Below are 20,203 nucleotides of genomic sequence, written 5' to 3' on the forward strand. Positions count from 1 at the left end.
AAAAATGGTGTGAAATGCATTAGGGTCAATTCCAAAGTACTGCACCTGGGCTGAAGGGTGTAGGAGCACTGGCCAAGCAGCAGCTCTGCAAAGGAGGCTCTGGTGATGATGGGGACTCCAATGCGAGTAGGAGTCAAGAATAGCTCAGTGTTAATTGACTTAGTCAAATGTTAAGTCATCACAGACTGAGCATATCTGGTCCTGTTTTAATTTAGGAGTTGACCTGTCCATACTAGAGTACACGAGTCCGCCTTCACGATTTCTGTTTTACATGAACTCCTATTTCAGTTACTGCCCGATTTGTATCATATCCTCACAGCGTATGTTCACAAAGCACGCTCTGAAGAAGACCACCCTGCATATTCCACGTTTGTCTAGTGAAATTTCTGAAGGACACCCGGATGTTACTGCACAATGTTCACTGGAGTCTTCTCTCGTTCATACAATGCTATAACATATGTCACGTATCTTATTTAGAGAAGAAAAAAAAGTTGTTATATTCTTCTCTTTCAAGGAAAATTTTCTTTGGGAATTATAGTCCATTTTAACAAAAGTGCTGTAAAAATAATTTCAAGTGTTTTCTTGCCTTGGATTCTCTATGCTCATTTCTTTGTTCCTATAACCATACTTTCCTAACTCAGAAGCATTTTTTTTCCTTCATTTTTGCTGCGTGAAATGCAAAACGGACGATGGAAATTGACTTCAGGCCCATTCCTGCAAACACAACAATAAAAACTAAGTACTGACAAATGCATAAACAAGTTAGAAAAATGAATTTTATTTCTGCAGTCTCAAGCGAATATGTAATTCAGCTTCATCTATGCAAAGGACTTCAGAATTCAGACTTTGGAGTATTTAAAGTGGACAAATGTTATGTTCTTTTCAAAGAAGTTATTTCTTTCTTTGTGTTTATCAGCTTACAGAAAAGCTGCAGCTATAAAGTTATATCTGCAATTTTATATATTTTTTTTCCAAGCACACGGATAAGAGGAAGTCCTAATACACATCCTCCAGATAAGTGCTCTTTGTTGTCGTTTTTGGCTCCTCCTTTTACTGCTCTGCAATGGTTGTGAATTGAGCTCTACATTCATCTTCTCATTTTCTATGCCTCACATTACCAAACCTTTGCACATTTCAGTTGAATACTTGCAGTCATTTCTATGGTATCTTGTGGGGGAAAAATATACTTCATTATGTGTTAGTTACAAAACAAGGTCTTTGTATAGTAGTAAAAAAACCAGCACTTTGGTTCTTAGTGCTCATTCTTGTTTGGGCTTTTGGTTATTGCCTTCCAACCTTCCCTTGTAATTTGCAGAGATTTAGAATTAAGAAGGTGATTTTTGTCCCAGCTGTGCACAAATGGTACCACAGCTAAGTCTAGAATTGTGACTAAATGTTGCTTGTGTTAGGTGATAATGGAGGGAAAGTAAAAAATTTCATCTTCAGTAGGGCTGTGCAAATAATTAATTTTTCTATTTAATCGTGACACTGAAGAGAAAAAAATGGCGATTGAATCATTTAAAACTTTTCAATTTTCATTTGACCTAAAATGAAATATTTCATTAATAACCAAGAATGGTCAATCATTTAGGTTTACATCACCTCAGTGAGAAAATGCTTCCAGGCAGCACAGTTTGTTGACATGATGCCAAGGCCTGGATTAATATTAATGCCTAGAAAAATTACTACCTGCTCTACTGAATTACGCTGTTTCCTGAGGCGCACAAATATTCTTTGGAGAAAATCCCTCCAGGTGAAGCAAGCAGCCCTAACAGCACTTATTGCAGGACAACCAGAGATCACAGCAACAGCTGGAAGGTGCAACAAACTCCAGAGGAGTCAGGGAACTTAACAGAGAAGCAGCAAAGCCAAGTGCAGCAGCAGCAAGGAGCGGTAACAAAGGAAGCCAGATGGAGAACGTAGCAGCTGCTTAGGAGGACACAGTGGAAGCCAGCTGAATAAGAACTAGGTGAAGAGTTTCAAAAGCACAAATGCACAAATTATTATTCACTCTGCCTCTGAAAAGTCAATTCTTGTCAAAAGTTATGATAGAACCATCTTCCTATAGTAAATAGAATTGATGAGCAGCACGTAGTGTGGTGGGGTAAACACTGAGTTTTTAATGGTATAGAGCAAAGGCCCCTAATCTTCATAGGCTGGTGGGAAGCACTGCAGAGGAATAAATGCACTGCAGGCAACAGCACCACCTACTTTCTTTCACGCTGTAAAGGAACATGGGTTTTCCTGTGGCTGTACACGGTACTGAGGGTGTCTCAGCAGTGTGTGTCTTCTCACAGATGGAGACAGGAATGTCGGTGGTGGTGTTTCTCTTCTCGTGTATTGCTCTGATCCAAACAGTCAGGGACTGCTTTGGCAGACCTACTCTCAGAAAAGGCAGACTCCATAAAGTATCCTGGCACGCTGCAGTAGGCAAGCAGGATATGTCGGTGCAGTTATTGTGGTGCTCTCAGTCCCCACGCAATTGATGTGAGTGCATAAAGAAGATCAAAGCTGCAACTCCATCTCATCTTGCTCCCCTCAGTCTTTCAACTCCTTACCTTCACTTGGCAGAGGCAGCTTCAGTAGTTAATTTTAGAGTAGCAAGGGTCTATTTTGAAAAGGATATTGAACCTGCCCTTTGCCATGCTGCTGGCAGAATTAGTGTTAAAAAGGATCAGGAAAAACAGGAGTGCACCCTGGGACCTTTCAGAGGGTGCTGTGGAGTTGAGAGTGCCATGGTTGCTATGGGGAATGATGTTCAAAGATCCTTTGTTCCAGGTAGAACAATGCGTCCTTTAAGCCCACAACACTAATTAAGTCTATTCTTTCCAGCTTCCACAAAATAGGTGTTTATCCAGAGGCAATTTCATTTCTCCTTATCTATCAGCATGGGTAGCCGTAAATGTGTACAGCAGAATTTGGAAATATCCAGTAGCTTCTAGGTGTCCTGCACAGTGAGCTCTGGCCTGGTGGGCATGGGGTAGGAGGAAGGACCCTGGCACTGCTGGAGCACTGCTTGTCCTGAATAGACTTTTATATTCGATGGACAATACATTTCAATAGACGGATTTTGTGAAAAACTAAAAACAAAGGCATGGAAGTCACTTGTACCCTCAGTACCCACTGATCCTTTATTTCTGACTCCAGGAGGTCCAGAGCATTATGGACTAAATTAATCAGGAGGCTATGGGGAGGGTTTATTTAAATTAACAAATTAATGGGTTTCCTATCCATATTAATCTTTCTATTCACCCTGAAAGGAAGACTTCTAATAATTACTGTATTTTTCTGTGCATATACAGTACTGCAATCACATGATAACAGCATAGTTTGATTATCTGAAAATACAAATTTTGTTCAAAAAATGAATCATAATTACTAGGGGAAAAGTATGAAAAAGAACACATACAACTGTTAATTAAAAAGTATCACTTGCCTCATCAGGAAAGATACAGCTACCATTGACTTAAATATCTGAGCAAATTTTCCCAGCTACTGCTGCAGGTTTTGGTAGAAAAAAAAATGTTGGAATTACCACTGCCAACATGGGTGTAATGCTCATCATTATAAGGACATGGTTGCTCCTCTACTGCCATAGCTTTGTTTTGGAATGGTGAAAAGACAAAGCTTTTGGATCGTTGCATTTTGCTGCTTCATAAAGCCGCCTGGCTTTCCCAATGCAGTCAGGCAGCTCTGCTTGTTGGGTCACAGAACAGGTGGAAAGGAAGGCAGAAATATTTTCTGAGGGGGGAACTAGATTCTCAAGGTAGGATTCATCTGACCACACTAAAGCATCTATATGGGAGCTAGTGACCCCCAGCTTCTCCTACACTCAAAGCAAAAAATGTGCTCCTGAACTTTTCCTGAAGAGTTATCTAAAATAGTAGCTTAATCATGCATTAAAAGTGCCTGTTCCTCTTCATCAGCTAGAAGGGGAATGAACATTAGAATGAATAGTTCAGAAGAAGACAATCTGTAGTGTCAAAGCACAAGAATTTCTATGATCCTTGATGCTTACACCTGCCCATGATGAATCTAATTTTCTCTATCTTATAGGGAACAATGCTTATCCCTGTGTTATAAAGCACAGACTAGTATTTTATGATTACATGGCTGGTCTTTACAGAGGTATCTGCTATTGGCAGAACTAGAGATCAGATAAAACCTTTGAGGGTCATGGGAGAAATACAGTGGGGACTTCTTTTAAAAAGAGAAGGGGTGAAACCTGATGACTCCTGGTCTTTTGCTGAAGAAAATTCTTGGTTCAACTTGTTCTCAAATTTAAATGAAAGGCAATTTTTAATAAAGTACAAACACTTTATTGTTACTTCCAGCAGTCTGAAGCTTGGTGCAAGCAGAGACAATCATTTCATTATTCAGGAGTGACTTTTGTAATAGGAGAACAAATTGCTGAAACTCCCATCCCATCCAGCGGTCTCCCCCACTGCCAGCCTATTACCCAAGAAGATCTACAGCTCTTCTCTATTTATATAGAACAGGGAAATACTAGGTAGTGGTAAACACTAGCTTTTGCATAGGTCAATGGAAAGTAAAGACCCTTCTATCCGTTTACACCAAATAAATAGTTTGCAATCATGATTTTGAACTAAGGTAGTTGTCATTATCTGCTGAATAAAACCATGCCACTCAGCCCCAAACAATTTTTTCTGTAGGATTTCCTATCAAACTCAAACAAATCTTCTGGAAAACCCATGGAAGATATCCTACTTCAGATATATCATGAACATCCCACAGGTACACCAAAATCTAAAACAATCCATCTTTTCTATCTAAGAAGAAAGGAGAACCATACAGAGCACATGCAAATGTACCATGGGAAGAGCTGTGTGGAGTCAGACTGAAGTTCCATCTAGCCCAGTATCAAGCACATAGTGAAGAGTATAAGGAGACAAACAATTTATTTTTATTTATAAGACAAGAACAGATATTTTCCCAGAGTAGTCTCACCATCCCCAGTTATTTGTGGCTCTGGAACATCCTGAAGCAGAGCTAATGACAATGGACTCTTCTACCCAGAGTTTGTCAGATTGATCTTTGAATCCACCTACATTTTAGAACCCACTGCTCTGAGGCAATGAGTTCCTCAGCACTTTGTAAAGAGGTATCATCAAATATGAAAAAAGGTGCCTTTTTTGATCTCAAGTGTTCTCCCCTAATACATCCCTGAAAGCTATCTGATTTAGGAAGATACTATCTAGAAGGAAGAAGGACGTTTATTCTAGCATGAATAAACTTTCTACTAACAGCAACTTCCCCCCAAAATGAACTTTTCTGTTTCTTTCCTTTTCAGATATTTTTAAGCCACCAAATCCATGCCATCGTGTTTAAATACATAGAATTAATTTCTGAGAGAGCTTTTCAGTATTCTTCAATCTAAACAGAAGTGTAAGTGTCTTTCTCAGACACTTGCCATTGTAATCACAAGGCCAATTATTTCTTTTGATGTTTGCAGTTTAGGCAACTGCACACACATCCCAGTTGTGTGCAGCTTTGGGAACTTGACACAATAACTGCATTTTACATCTTTTGCTCTTTAGGCTTAATTACCTTTCAGCTGCTGACATCATTCTTTTCACTCCGTTCCACAAATTTATGAAAGTTTGTCTGTTTCATTGGAAGTGTCAAAACCAGCTCCGTTCAGCGCTCCACAATCTTAACTTTATAAACCACAGTTTCAGATAGTCTTTCAGAATCCATTGCTACCTACACAAAACTGTGTGCAGAAATCATTTACTTTTGCAAGACTCAGCACACTTAATTGCACATACCTGTAAAAGGAATTCAAACCCATAGGACATTTTTACCTCTTATGAGTGCTGCGTGTGTGCTCCCTTGATTGCATTTGGAAAGTTTTAAAGACCTCATGTAAAAGCCTGATTTCATTGAAATCAATGACAAAAATCTTCCTAATCAACAGAATCAGAACCAGAATTATGCCTTCTATTTTTATTATGTTCATGTACTATTACTTGATTGAATGTGATGAAAAATTACGCTAAAATTCTACCAAAGGCTTAGAGCCAGAAACCTTCATATTAGGCTATTTTCCTTCCTTGACACAGGTCAGACCAAGAAAAGAAAAAGGTTTAGATTGCTAAAAGTCTCCCAGATCCTCCTTATCATCTCTAAGCTTCTACTTGTTCCATACTCCTTGCTTACCTGGTGACATCTTCAATGATCTTTTCTCTCAGGTACACATCATACTGACTGTCACATGTTCATTCAGTCAGAAAGAAGAAAAATTCCATGCAGCTTTGGCCAGAATGAGTCCGATTTCAAACAGTGTGGCTTCATTATCTGCCACAAACCATTCACAGAAAACCACATAGTAGGGAGAGGGGAGGAAATGACAGAAAAATGTTGTCAGGTAATAACAAGTAAATTCATGAGTCATAAATTACTTGCTGAAAGGAACATAAAGAGCAAAATTGTGGTTTTGCCATTAACTTAATGGGAACACGACCAAAAGTATTAAATTCTTTGCTCTGACTTACGGGATTGAATCTAGTTATGAAAAGCTTCTAGCTAGAAATGGAACTTGGGTGTTTTTTAGCAAAGTCGAAAATGAGTTTTCTTCTAAGCTATTGCTGTACTTAGGCAGTAAATTAACACAGTCTGATCATTGCAGATTTGAGGCTGCTGCTAAAATATGACTGTATATAACTGATGTCACTTGCCTAAATTGATCAGATTAATGTGCTGGTGCTTTGAGATATGAAAGGTCTCTGCACACTAATCACTGGAACCGTCAGCTGGAGATAGCGTGTTTAATTTCCCAAGACCCAGGTATCCTGCAGCCTCGTGTGTGTGTATCTGTGTATAAAAGATGTAGAAGATCATTCAGGCCTCAGTCTTAAAATTGAGTTCCTCTCCCCCTCCTGAAATTTTGCAACTACAGTCAGGGTCCCCGGCATATGATTCTTTCATATACGAAAAGTACTCAGAGGAACTGTATACAAACCTAATAAATAGGAACGTGAAGCAGGATCAGCTAAGAGCTCCTGATCCTTCTGCAGGCAGAAGGAGTAATTTGGGATTATCATTCAGCTAGTAGGATTAAGGTACATAATTGCAATGCTGGTTTCCTAGTATTTCTTCTCCTTTCCCCCACCCCTAGAAGTATTAAGCCTTGAAAAATGAGCTGTCAGCTACTGAGTCAAAAACAGGGGAAAGGGGAGACTGTTTCAACCTGATTCATGCTACGATGGCAGGTATGACAGAATTGTCATTTATGTTATCAAGATTAAATTGTTTCTGAAGCTCTGTCAGCCCTTTGTGTCTTCTGTACAATGGACAAAGCCATTTTTGCCCACAGATTCATGCTACCTTTGAATTATTCCCACAGGGCTTCACATGCCACCACCTGCAAAGGCAAGGGATCTCAGGAGCTGGTTGGTTTCAGTCTGTCATACAGCGCTCAGCGTACAGAGCAGATAGAAAGGGTGGTGGGTAGTTGCAGGCATTTCAGATACAAATGATCTCATTTAACTCTGTGGGCAACTATATTATGGGAAGCTACAACTGAGCTATTCATCTAAACTTCCGACATAGCCAGTGGAGAAAAACATTCTTATGCGTGATCCAGACAACCTATTTTAGATATATGCCTTCAGATAAGATTAATGTCATCCCAAATATGTCTCTCTCTCTCTATCAGTTACAGTGGGAGTCTAGACAAGTAGCCCAGATGTAGGGATCTATGTTGTACATCCTAACTGTCAGATTTGACTTTCACATTTTCTTCTTCGTCCAATGACAGGAGACACTTTACTTCACAGAGAATGATAAGAGAGAAGCAACCTGAATCCAAACTGCTTCCCTGCTAAAAGATCTGAAAAGGCTACAGCCTAGGAAATCTTGGTTAAAAAAAAAGTGTAGAAGGAGAAGCTGCTGAGAGAAGATCATAGGACTGATAGGAAAATTCAGTTGGAAGGGATCTTGGGATGTCAGCTAGTTTAAGATCCTGCCCAAAGCACAGTCAGCTATGAGATCAGACCAGGTTGCTCAGGGCTTTGCACAATTCGAAGGATGGACACTGCTCAGCCTCTCTGGGCAACCTGCTCACTGTCTGACTCTACTCTTGGGAAGCAGGTTCTCCTCTCTTGTTTCAACTTGTGCCCATTGTTGCCCTCCTGCCACGCACCACTGCAAGGAGCCTGGCTCTATCTCCTTGATGACCCCTCGTAGGTACTGGGGGAGCTGTTAGGTGTCCCCAAAAACATCCCTTCTCCAGGCTGAACAAGATCAACTCTCCACATGAGACAAGCACTCCAGCCCCATCACCTTTGGGGCCCTCCACTAAGCTTCTTCTAATTTGTCCATGTCTTTCCTTTTTGGGGGGCCCAAAACTGGACACAGTATCTAGAGGTGGTCTTTGCATTTGTCCGTGTTGAATTTTATGAGGTTTCTGTTGGCACATTCCTCCAACCTGTCTGGGTCCCTCAGGATGATAGCCCTACCCTTGAGCATATTAGCTTTTCCCTCAACTTGGTGTCATCTGCAAACTTGACTAGAATGCTCTCTGCCACCTCTGCCACGTCACTGATAAAGACATTAAACAGGACAGGTCCCAGGACAGACCTCTGCAGTACTCATCACAGGCATCCATGCAGGGTATGACCCATTAACTACTGATAATCCAAACAGCATTTTACCCAGGTAGTTACCCACCCATCCAGACCATTAAGTCCTAACCTGGATACAGATGACAATTGCTCCTTCATGTTCTTAGCTACAGGGGCATCATCTGATTGACCAGACAAGAAATAGCCTCATACTAGAGTGCTGTTTAGATGTTAACTCTGTCATCAGAACATTTCCTTAGTGCTCTCCCCATGAGACATGTGAGGGTTGTGGGGGACCAGTCCCTGGGTGAGTGGGCCAGGGACCATGTAATATACTGCTCTGTATGGAAGAGGAGATTTAGCTAAACTACCTTCCATGGACCTACACAGCCTTGCTTCCAAAGCTGCTCTGCATACCAAAATGAGTTGCTAGGAGCTCCCCTCCAGGTTTTCAGAGAGGTTCGGCACTCCCAGGATCAAGGCTTTATGTGGTCTTTGGGAAGGTCTGGAAAAATCCTTCACAGGCTTTCTGGCTCTATAAATTATCCTGGAAGGTGGAATACAGAGTCAAGGCACATGTTGGATATGTATGTATGCAACTTGCCAATCAATGTCTCTGCTGTCTACAGTTGGCTTCAGTGAAGACAAAAGACTTTCTGGTTCCTGATCTCCTACAAGAAGGCAAAGAAGGTATTGTTAGATTGAGGAGTTGGAGAAAGTCATACCTTGTCCAAAACTGATGACTGTCTGTCTGCATCCTTACTTGTCCTTGTCAAGGAAGAATGATAAAATTTAGCTTTTGCCTGACTGGAGAACTGTGAAGCAGGAGGTTGAGCACAAAACCTTTACAGTTATTTCACATGGTATTCCCCAGGATCCTTCTAGTTTGCAGGGAGTTAATCAGTTTCTTCTGTGGGTTTAAAATACAGGAGCAAAGCTACTAACATGACAATTAAGATTCCCACAGAGGACTGTGGCTTTGCTCAGCTGTACATCACGCATCACTTGCTCTGGTTAATCTAGCACCTTCTGTGAATCAGCAAAGCTAGTAAAGCATCAGTTGTGCTGTGGAAGTAATCACTTCCTTCAAGTAGATGACCAGGTTCTCCAGGGCTGATCCAAAGCCCATGGAATCACAGAGAGATGATTTAAATTAGTTTTATGACAGACATTTTCAAGCTAGCTTGTGGCAGCCTCCTTCAGGAAATTCTGCAACGTTGTGAAGCAGAGAAAAATAGAGAAAAAGAGAGCAACGCACAATAAACAGAATGAAAAAGAACATACAAAAAAACACAATTTAGCAGAGCTGATGATTAAATAAGTACTAAAAGTAAATATTTTTCCTATTTTCCACTGATGTGAAAAACCACCACCACTTGAGATGCTCCTAATTATAAACAACTATTGGAAACCATCCCAGGCTTCCCAAGACATTCAGCCAATTTCTCATGGAATCACAAAATGCTAGCATATACATCAGAAAAATAGGCTTAATATGCATGAACTGGAAACCCAAGCTGATCCAAAGTAAAAGAAAACACAGAGTTACAAACACAACACATGATAACCTTCACTAACCTGAGAAGCTTTTTCCCAGCTCCTGCTGTTGTGAGGAAATAGACAAAATGTTGATTCATACAGAATTCCCCAAACTTTTTATTCCCCAAGCTTTCTTGTCAAGGTTTTCTGTTTCAGAGCAAATCTATTGCTATAGCCACCATCTGACATGCAGAACACAATATAGAATTAGAAAGTTTTCATGAGAACACAAGTTCACCAAAAAAGGTTGGAAGGATGGGATGTTTCCTTTGTTTTGGGGTGATTGTGGGAACACTTACATAAGAGATGAGTGCATTTTGTTACATGGAGTGGTTACAAAAAAAAAGAGGTTGTACATCACATAATTACTTTTCCCTAAATATAACCTTCTACAAGCAGGTTTTTTTTCTGCAAAATGTTCTAATTTTCCCCCATTAAAATGAAAAAAAGTGTGTATATATTAATTAGAAAGTGTTTGGATACTCACACAAAAAAAAAGCCAAAAAATCCCACAGATTAAATGATGAGGGAAATCTAACTTCATGACTTGAATGACATTGGTAGTATATCCATAGTGTTTTTCTGTATGTAGAAAAGATCAATTTCATATGCTTCTAACTTTAGTGTGGGTTAAAGACATTCCTAGTACATATCAGAAATATTTTCTATTTAAAATTCTTCCTATGCATCGCATTGTAAATGTGAAACAAGAGTAGCATCATATTATTTGGGGCTTCTGTGCTATAAATATTATTTCATCAACATGTCACATGTTTATATCATATTTACAGATGAAGGTTTCTTTGAGAGCTATCTATCCCTTTTCCTCTTCGCTACTGTAATCAATAGATACAAATTTTGCAGATGTCTAATTTTACACTCCAGTTAAAACAGTAATTGCTAGGAAAGAGCTAGACTCAAAAAATCAAGCACCACATAATCCTTGGCACAGAAGCTAGGAAGTCACTCAAATTTTGGAGATTTTTAATATCCAAACAAACTTCTAAAAGTGGGTTCATTTCAAACTGTTTCTAACAGAGCTTCAGATATCCGTAAGAAAATAAACCTTGCAGAAGTGTCTAACATAGCACTGTCCTTTATTAAAACCAAAGGAGGCAGGGTTGTTTGTTTCACTTCAAATTAAAAAAAAAAAAAAAAGAGTGGACCAGGGATTTTAAGATAATACTTAACAAAAAGTTACCTCTCTGAAAGTTTTTCTGCATTAAAAATGTTCTTAGTGCACAGTACATTGCTAAAATAGAATTACAAGCTGATGCACCTACTGTATTTTAATATTCAACTAAATTAGAACAAAGCTTACTGTAAGTTAAATACAAAAGATGGTATTAATCTGATTCAATGCAGACATTGCACCTCAGTGAATGACTCTATTCTCCCTGTATTGTCTGTGGAACTATTTCTGTGGTTCACTTCACCTCATCCTAAATTAAGCGCTTCCATTTGCCAAAATGACTTTTGCTCTAAAAACACCCATTGCCTGTCAAGGAGTTCACAGGGTGCTACCTCAGGTGTCTACACTGGAAACATCTAAGATTCAGTGAAAGGAATCTCTATCAAATCACCTGGGAAATATATATACCCTGTACATTAGGGTTGATTTGGATGTCCCAGAAACTCAGATAGGCTTGGTTAAGTCAGCCGAGAATCATAAGATAATAAATCGCATCCCATCCCTCAGCTATGTCAACTGCACCACTCAGCTTGGTGTCGTCTGCAAACTTGCTGAGGGTGTACTCGATTCCACTGTCTATGTCATTGATTAAGATATTAAACAGTACTGGTCCCAGTACGGACTCCTGAGGGACACCACTTGTCACCAATCTCCATCTGGACATTAAGCCGTTGACCACTGCCCTCTGGATGTGACCATCCAACCAATTCCTCATCCACCAAACAGTCCACCTATCAAATCCATACCTCTCCAATTTAGAGAGAAGGAAGTTAGGGGGGACCATGTCAAAGGCCTTACAGAAGTCCAGGTGAATGACATTCATAGCTTCCACTGATGTAGTCACTCCATCATAGAAGGCCACTAGGTTGGTCAGGCAGGACTTGCCCTCGGTGAAGCCGTGTTGGGTGTCTCGAATTCTCTCCCTGTCCTCCATGTGCCTTAGCATAGCTTCCAGGAGGATCTGTTCCATGATCTTCCCAGGCACAGAGGTGAGGCTGACTGGTCGGTAGTTCCCAGGGTCCTCCTTTCTACCCTTTTTAAAAATGGGTGCTATGTTTCCCTTTTTCCAGTCACCAGGGACTTCACCTAACTGCCACGACTTTTCAAATATCATGGAGAGTGGCTTGGCAACTACCTCAGCCAATTCCCTCAGGACTCTGGGATGCATCTTCTCAGGTCCCACAAACTTAAATATGTTCAGGTTCCTCAGGTGGTCTTGAACCTGGTCTTCTCTTACAGTAGGAGGGACTTTGCTCCCCCAGTCACTGCCTTGCAGTCCATCCACACGAGAGGTGGGGGAAGAGAGGTTGCCAGAGAAGACTGGGGAAAAAAATTTGTTGAGTACCTCAGCCTTCTCCTTGTCCGTTGTTACCAGTTTGCCAGTCTTGTTCATCGAGGGGATACACTTTGACCTTCCTTTTCTGGCTGGCATACCTGTAGAAGCCCTTCTTATTATTCTTTGCATCCCTTGCCAAGTTCAGCTTCATCCACACCTTGGCCTTCCTGACCCCATCCCTACACAACCGGGCAGTGTCCCTATACTCTTCCCAGAGTACCTGTCCCTGCTTCTACTGCCTGTGCAATTCCTTCTTGCCCTTTAGTTTGACCAGCAGGTCTTGACTCAGCCATGCTGGTCTCTTGCTTCCCTTGCCTGATTTCTTACACCTGGGGATTGAGAGCTCTTGTGCTCTATGGAAAGCATCCTTAAAGATCTGCCAAGTCCAGTATGCTGCTGCCTACTACCAGCTTGTCTATGTCTGATACCAATACTGCACCACAGGAGTGCAAAGCCTTTATTTTTCCCCCTAGATCTCAGAAAATAAGTTCTCAGAAATAAATCCTTTTACGTTTCCTAGTGTCCCATGAATGCTGAGGTAAGGTGGCCTCTTGTTTGAGATGGGCTGTGGAACAGCTCATCATCCACACAAGCAAATAGCCCTGTTGCACCTAGCATCTCTCTGTGATAAAGAAGCCTGAGGACTAAATAAGGAGGAAAAAGATAGGCACACATCATGGTGTCCTTCCGTACATGGATTCTGGGTAAGGAGAGGTGGTAATTTAGGGTTTGGCAGTTCCTTGAGCTCAGTCCTCAGCTGGAGTGAGGTAAAATTCACTTTAATGATTCGGAGTGATGCAGAGCTGATTCACCCAGAGTGACTCACCCTGTTAAGGATGTTGCTTAGCTGTAGGCTGACCAGAAGTACCAGAGAAGCTGCAAAGCTTGTGAGCAATGCAATTAACTGAAAAACAAACCATTCAGAACTTATAAAGTCATCATTTTGTCAAGAGATACCGCTCCGCAGTTCTGCTGGCACGGCTGCTCTTGGGGTGCCCCACCACAGGCAAAATGATCCAGGATAGTTCAGGGACCTGCAGATGCAGAGCACTTTGACAAGACTGTATTAGGGGGAACTGCCTGTATAACAAATACGTGGGAAATCTCAATTTTGTACATTCTGTCTAGTGGGAGGGGTGAAGAGGAGTGAGGGATGCTGAGGGCGATAACCTTTTAATCTGGCTGGTTATCAGCAAGAAGACAGGCACCTGCCTACAGCTTTGCCAAAGCAAGCGCACAGAGCACCCGCCTTGCCGAGTGATTCATTCACGGAACAAACATAACATAACACCAAGGGATAGCTTTATCATGCAATTACCTCATTTTCTTCAGGGCTAGATATTTGGGGTTTTTTTTCCTCTTTCTTGTCATAGTTTTTACAACTTTTAAATTTCTCAGGTAACTTTAATTAAACTCTTTTGGGGCTACCAGCTCAGAGACCCCTTGAACTTGCTAATTCTGCAACTTGCTTGTATTTATTTCTTGGACTTACCACTTCATTTTGAAAGCCTACATCACAGAGATTGAGAGTGGATTTTTTTACTATGCAAGTCATATTTTTTTTTAGATAAAACATTGTTCCGCTTCTTCCCAGATCACCTCCAGTTTTCCTTGGTAGGAAAGGATTTTTCCTTACAATAACAATTTTTTTCCCTGCTCTATAACATGAACAGAACCTTTAAGATAGCAATACACTGAAAGTTACTTCATTAATCCAGAAAATGAGGAGTAAGCACCATAGTCATTTGGCTACAGATTTGATTTATAAAGTAAAAAATTGACCTTTTCACAAAACCAGTTCAGAACTAATGTTGGTTGTTCACCATTTTTAAATGGATAAAGAAAAAAAAGGAGGGAAAAGTAAAAAGAAGAAAAAAAAAAAAAACAGCTGGCATAATCCAGTAATTTATTTATGTATAAAAGGTTGGATGTGATTTTTGCTTTATGAGAACCGCATTTGTTTTCTACTGGTAGCATATGTATTGTACAGTTTGCAGCGCCAATGACATTAACAAAATCTTGAAAGTCATAAAACTTCTGTTCTGCCTGCTGTTGCTCGCCTATTGTTCTGTCAGAGAGAAGAATGTATTACCCGCTTCCCTGTGAAGGAACAGCAGTTGTCTGCACATGGAAGATTAGCATTGCATGGGATGCTTCCCTGCTGGAGTGTAGAAGGTGTTAATAATCTAAAGAGTATGAACAGCTGTTATCTTTACAGTAATTAGCATAATATTTCCTGATTGACTACACTAGGCATTCTCTTTTTTTTTTTTAATTGAAACTGCTATCATAGTAATCAATTTATTCATTTTCTGGGATTATTTCCAATTTATAGACTGAGAAAGTTCATAAAATGAATATAAAAATCAGAAAACAGATGTAATGACTCACAAGTTCTGTTTTCTAAGGTTCTGTATGTATTGTCTTAATATGAACAGTATGGAAGATAGCATTAAAATATAAAGGGCTACATCCACAGAAGACCTCATAAAAGGCTGAGAGCTAAAAAAAAATCAATTTTTTGAGCCTCCCACTTACTTGGGAAAACCTAAGTTCCAAGTTTGGGAGCGCAGGTTCTCTGGACAGTACAAGCAGAGCATTGAGCAACTTCCCAGATCCTTACATTACCTGGTAGAAAATACTGGAGAGACAAGTGGATTCAACATTAGACATCCCTGAGGTAGCTAGATGTCAACTTTTAAGCCCAAGGGGCCCACTTTTGCAGCTCTTATTCTTACAAGAAGTCCAGTTTATTATATCGCTCCATTGCCTCAAATAATGATTTTTAAAATAAGGGAGTAGGAAAAAACGTACACTAAAAAGCCTTCTTTCTACTTATTCTCATAAAAAGTGTTCATAAAAGGGTTCAATTTGTCCAGGTTGGTTTTCCAAACTTTAGTTAAGTGTTAGGTAGCTAAGATGCATCTATACTAACATTTATTTTGGGTTGAGGGAGTGCTTTTGAAGAAAATCTGGTTGCCTTGTGGTTCAGCCAGAATGGGTGTAACTGAGAAGGGAAAGAAGATTGTCATGAGTCTCATGGGGAAGACTAAAATTATTATGGGTTATTAAAAGGAATGGTGGGAATACGCAAAACTCCAGAAGGGCCAAAGGCAGGAAAGGGGGAATAAAGGTGGATCACAAGCATAAGAAAATGGAGAGGGGGGGCATAAAAGGGGCCAGCTGCATGCAAGAAAGCTGCTGGTCAGCACAGTCACCCGGCAAACCCTGCCTCTGATCTCTGCAGTCTGTCATGTCATCTTACAAAATCCTGTTCCCATTTGCTGTGTTACCCTGCTCTCCCTTCTGTGTGCACATATTTGTGTGGTGCATATGTAATTCCCTAGTGACCTTCAAGCCGGACAAGCTGGTGAGAAGAAAATATTTCATTTGCATCCGTGTCTATTTCCTTCTCTACCAAAAAGGAGTGGCTTCATTTGTTTCCTTAAAGTATTACTGAAGCATTATTACATTATTAAGACACTTACTCAAACATATGTATATATAAACATATTTAAACATATCACAGTAAAGCAAATCCAGCCACTATGTTCTAGGGGATACAGAGATATAACCTGAAGTGAATGCAGTGATCCAGACTGCCTGTAGGAAAAGTCCAGAGAGGACTTTTAACTTCATAGCATTCCAAGATACAATAATCATCATACCAGTCGTGATGGTAATACAATAACTGTGACTTCTGTCTTGTCACTATGGTCCGCTCTAGTCATACTGTCATTTCGTCTGTCTGAACATGTGTAGGCATGTTCAGTATTAATGTCTATATCTGGGCAAGCTACCTTAATTGTCCTTTATAGTTAGAATTTGAATAATTTTATCTGTGTTAAAACATCTGTCATGGTCCACGTGAACATTTTAGGTCAGATGAAACCCACAGCTGCTATTTATTCTCTGTTGACAAAAGAGCTAGCCTAGAGCTTAGGTGAGGGCATCTGCATAGGAGGTATCTAACATGAGTGATAGTTTAATCTTCCCCTTTACCAATTAACTGCCATGGTTAGGTATCCCCTGTGCAGTGCCTACAGGAACAGGCTTCCCAGCAACTTGAATCATGGCAAGCAGACTGTCAGCTGCATGGAGACCGTCTGTGCAAGGGATGGTCTGCTCCACTCAGGCTTCATCAGCCTGCAGGCAAGAAGCTGCAGTTGCAGAAGCTCTGCAAGACATGTTTGCCATAAAGCTGATCCTGGATTAATTGCTTCTTTAGGTAACATTAACCTCTGCTTGTTCTCTTGAAGAGCTAGAAGGAAAAGATGAATGGAGAATAACCAGAGATGCTGTGGTGAGTTCTTGCATTCTTCTCAGCTGGGGACAATGCATAGTAAGTGGTGCCAATTGTGTCCTAGGACAGAAGGAAAACTAAGCTGACATTTTCTTCAGTAGATATACATCATGAAAAGTGTCATCATATTTCATATTTAAATAAATCTAATGAGATTTACCAAATTATCAAATATTATGTTTCTTGATTTCCTTTTTCTATATAAAGATGTTATCTTAATGTGCTTGACGTGAACATGCTCATAAATACACAGGTGGCCTTAAAAACCGATTATGTGGAAAAAGGACCAGTTCTATCCCTAAGGAAAAAAACAATGAAAGCAGAACTTACTCCCCAGATGGACAAATTAGGAGACCTGCTTGGATTATACCAAAGTTTCTGTGCAGCCTACAGGCTCAGGTTTCCTTCTGTTAAGACTGAGACACAGCAACTGGGGAGGAGGTGGGGGAAAAGCTGACTGATATTCATTATACTGCAATACACTGATTACAGTAGACATTTACTTTGTGATGTGGCGGCAAGGTATCCAGAGTGTCCATCTGGATATCAGCCTAGCTAATACTGCCTGAACGCACCTTTGCACAAAATGTATTTCCATCAAAATAGATACATTTGTTAAAACCTACTGATCTGTGTGTGTTTTGAGGGACACTTAAGAGGAAGTAATGGAGCCCATTTTTTACAGTAAGCACTATAGGGTAGTTGACAATGTAATACAAAAATAATATGCACGCAGAAATTCTAGTGGATAAGTTATATTTCCCACTCCACATATCTTTTCTCAATGAATTAAAATTCAGTGCTGAATTAGTATTGTGTTGTTGCAATAGGTTGGAGGGTTGTAATCATTGCTGCTCCCCCAGTGGTTCATGTTCCTGTTCCTTATTCTAAATAACTAGATTTTAGATGATAATTTGCAATGTCCTATTTTTCTTCTATGCAACCTCTGAGTCTTTTTGTCCTGAAAATGTTTCCTTTTTGGTACCTGATTCAACAAAGAACTAAACATCAGGTTAGGTTTGCAAACCTGAGAATAAATTGATTTACTCCAGCTGGAACTGATTGAACATACAGTGTGTATTTTAAGTACTGTACTGCAACTGGCAAGAAGTAGTTTCTTTATTTAAAGATGAGCACATACTAACCATTTTTCTCATTTTCTCCTTATCCATCAGCAATAATCTATCCCCATTCTGGTTCTTATTTTTATTCCAATTCATCTCGTTAATTTCACAAAAAATGAACTTGTTACTTAGCCTGCCCTCAGTTCACTCTATCTCCTCCCTCCAGTTCTTGGTAGCTGTGCCTTGAATTACACTAAGAAGCACCATAAATCTTGTCCTACCCATTGCATCCCCATCTGGCATCTTGCCCGTAGCACCAATTTCGCTTGAGAGGCTGAGCTTGGAGGAGCTAGTACAATTGCTTTGGTGATCTTTTGGATTGCACAGCATGGAAGATGACAGCAGAATTCAGCACTTACGAATTGGCCAGCTCTAAAGTAACGAGAGAGGAAGATTTATTCTATTTCAGAGACTCACAGTATTACAAAGCTCCAGTCTGCTCTCATTGAAGCCAACAGGAGTCTTTCCTTTGATTTCAATAGGAGCTGGATCAGTAGAGAGAATGAAAGGAGAGCTATAATTTCTCACAGTAATAACCTTCTTTCCCTTGCAAGGATAAACTATTCAGCTTTCAGACTTTCTGTGCACCCTTGTAGGTCTCAGCAGTTTCACTGCCTTGAATGGCATCTGTTTCCATTAAGTGTTGTATACAACAAAGGGCCATTTGATTTTTCATTACCACAATGCTATCAATAATATAATTGCTCATATGAAAATATAACCAACCTGCACAGAATTCAGGCTGGTGACAGGCAGGCATGCTAATGTAAAAAATTTATTGAATTAAAGAATCATTTATGTAAGGACAATCTGGAGACAAAATACATTAAAGTCTTAGCTTTAAGCTAATAAAAGGACATTTTCCAAATCATATATCTTATAACTGACATTAAAATATTTAATCTAATCTTAGAATTAACTTTACATTGGTATTTGCTCAGCTTCTTGCTGATTTATTCAAATTATTACATGTTCAACCTAGCTAAAAGTCATGTTTCCACTACAGCTTTGGAATAGATTTAAGCAAACTCATCAGTAAAAGAAGTCACAGGATGTCTTCTTTACAAGCTAACTATGCAATGCTGCAATACTTAAAAATCAGGAGAGACTGGAATAGGAAGTGTCAGAGGACAAATTGCCATGGTCCTTTCACTGACCCTAATGAAATTATGTATAATTTCAGATATAAAAAAGCATCTACTACACTTCACCATACTTCAGAGAAAAAACTGTATTGCAGAAAACCAGCAAAAAAAAAAAAAATAGGCTAATGTGCCCTGCAAATAAAATTTTTTTTTTTACTATGCTTATGATTATTTATCTTAGTATCTCAACTGAAGATAAGTGGCACATTACAGGAAAGAAATTAAGTAATTGGTTCTTGCGGGTTCTGTGTCTTTCCTTTGACCTATTAATTCATAGGCTGTTTACCCTACAGCCATCTATGACTTTGAAAAGGACTAAATCATTTGTTTCAATCATCTCAGCCACTTACTGACAGACAGATATTGACCTGTATGGTTTTTAGGTATGTGGGGAAATGCCCAGAAAATTTTGAAGGCCACAGTGCTTGTGAACACAATTAACAAAGACAACAGGCCATCAGAGCTCTCTTGCTGAGGGGTTGTTTTAATGTGAGTATAACAATGGTGCAATTATTTTCTTAAATAACTGATGGTTAATGTAGAAAGGCTTTTTAAAAAAAAACATACAAAAAGGAAGTGAAAAGCTACCAGCAACAATTTATGTTGATTCATAGTCTTTACAGCAAATGAGGCAAATATTTAAATCAACGCCCACACAAAAGTCCATACTTACCTCAGCAAAAGATTATCATTAAATGACGTTTCCGGTTTAAGCGAGTTGTGTGTAGTGATGTTGCGCAATTCCACGTAACACATTTGCTATGATTTGGTGTCAGTCCATTCAGTAAGTACAGGACATGTAAAGGACAGCTACATATTCAGAGGACAACGAATACTGACAGATTTAGTTCCACAGAAGTCTCAGCTCAGAAAAGTGTTTAAAGATGAGATTAACTGTCAACATGCAAATAGACTGCCTCCAGATTTACAGTCACACATCCAAATGAAGGCATTTGCATCTGAAATAATGTAAATTGTT

The 20,203-nt window shown here is 39.8% G+C and overlaps 1 protein-coding gene across 1 annotated transcript in view; it reads right to left on the bottom strand.

The window, feature by feature from the left end:
• Nucleotides 1-5,879: 5,879 nt before the first annotated feature.
• OCA2 (OCA2 melanosomal transmembrane protein) overlaps nt 5,880-20,203 on the bottom strand; it is a 292,848-nt gene continuing 278,524 nt past the window's right edge. Inside the window, exon 25 of the mRNA XM_029999138.2 lies at nt 5,880-9,256. Coding sequence (XP_029854998.1) covers nt 9,193-9,256 — 64 coding nt within the window. The 3' untranslated portion in view covers nt 5,880-9,192. The remainder of the gene's footprint in view (nt 9,257-20,203) is intronic.

The sequence above is a fragment of the Aquila chrysaetos genome, chromosome 23 (assembly GCF_900496995.4).
Source record: "Aquila chrysaetos chrysaetos chromosome 23, bAquChr1.4, whole genome shotgun sequence".
NCBI classification, from domain to species: Eukaryota; Metazoa; Chordata; class Aves; order Accipitriformes; family Accipitridae; genus Aquila; species Aquila chrysaetos.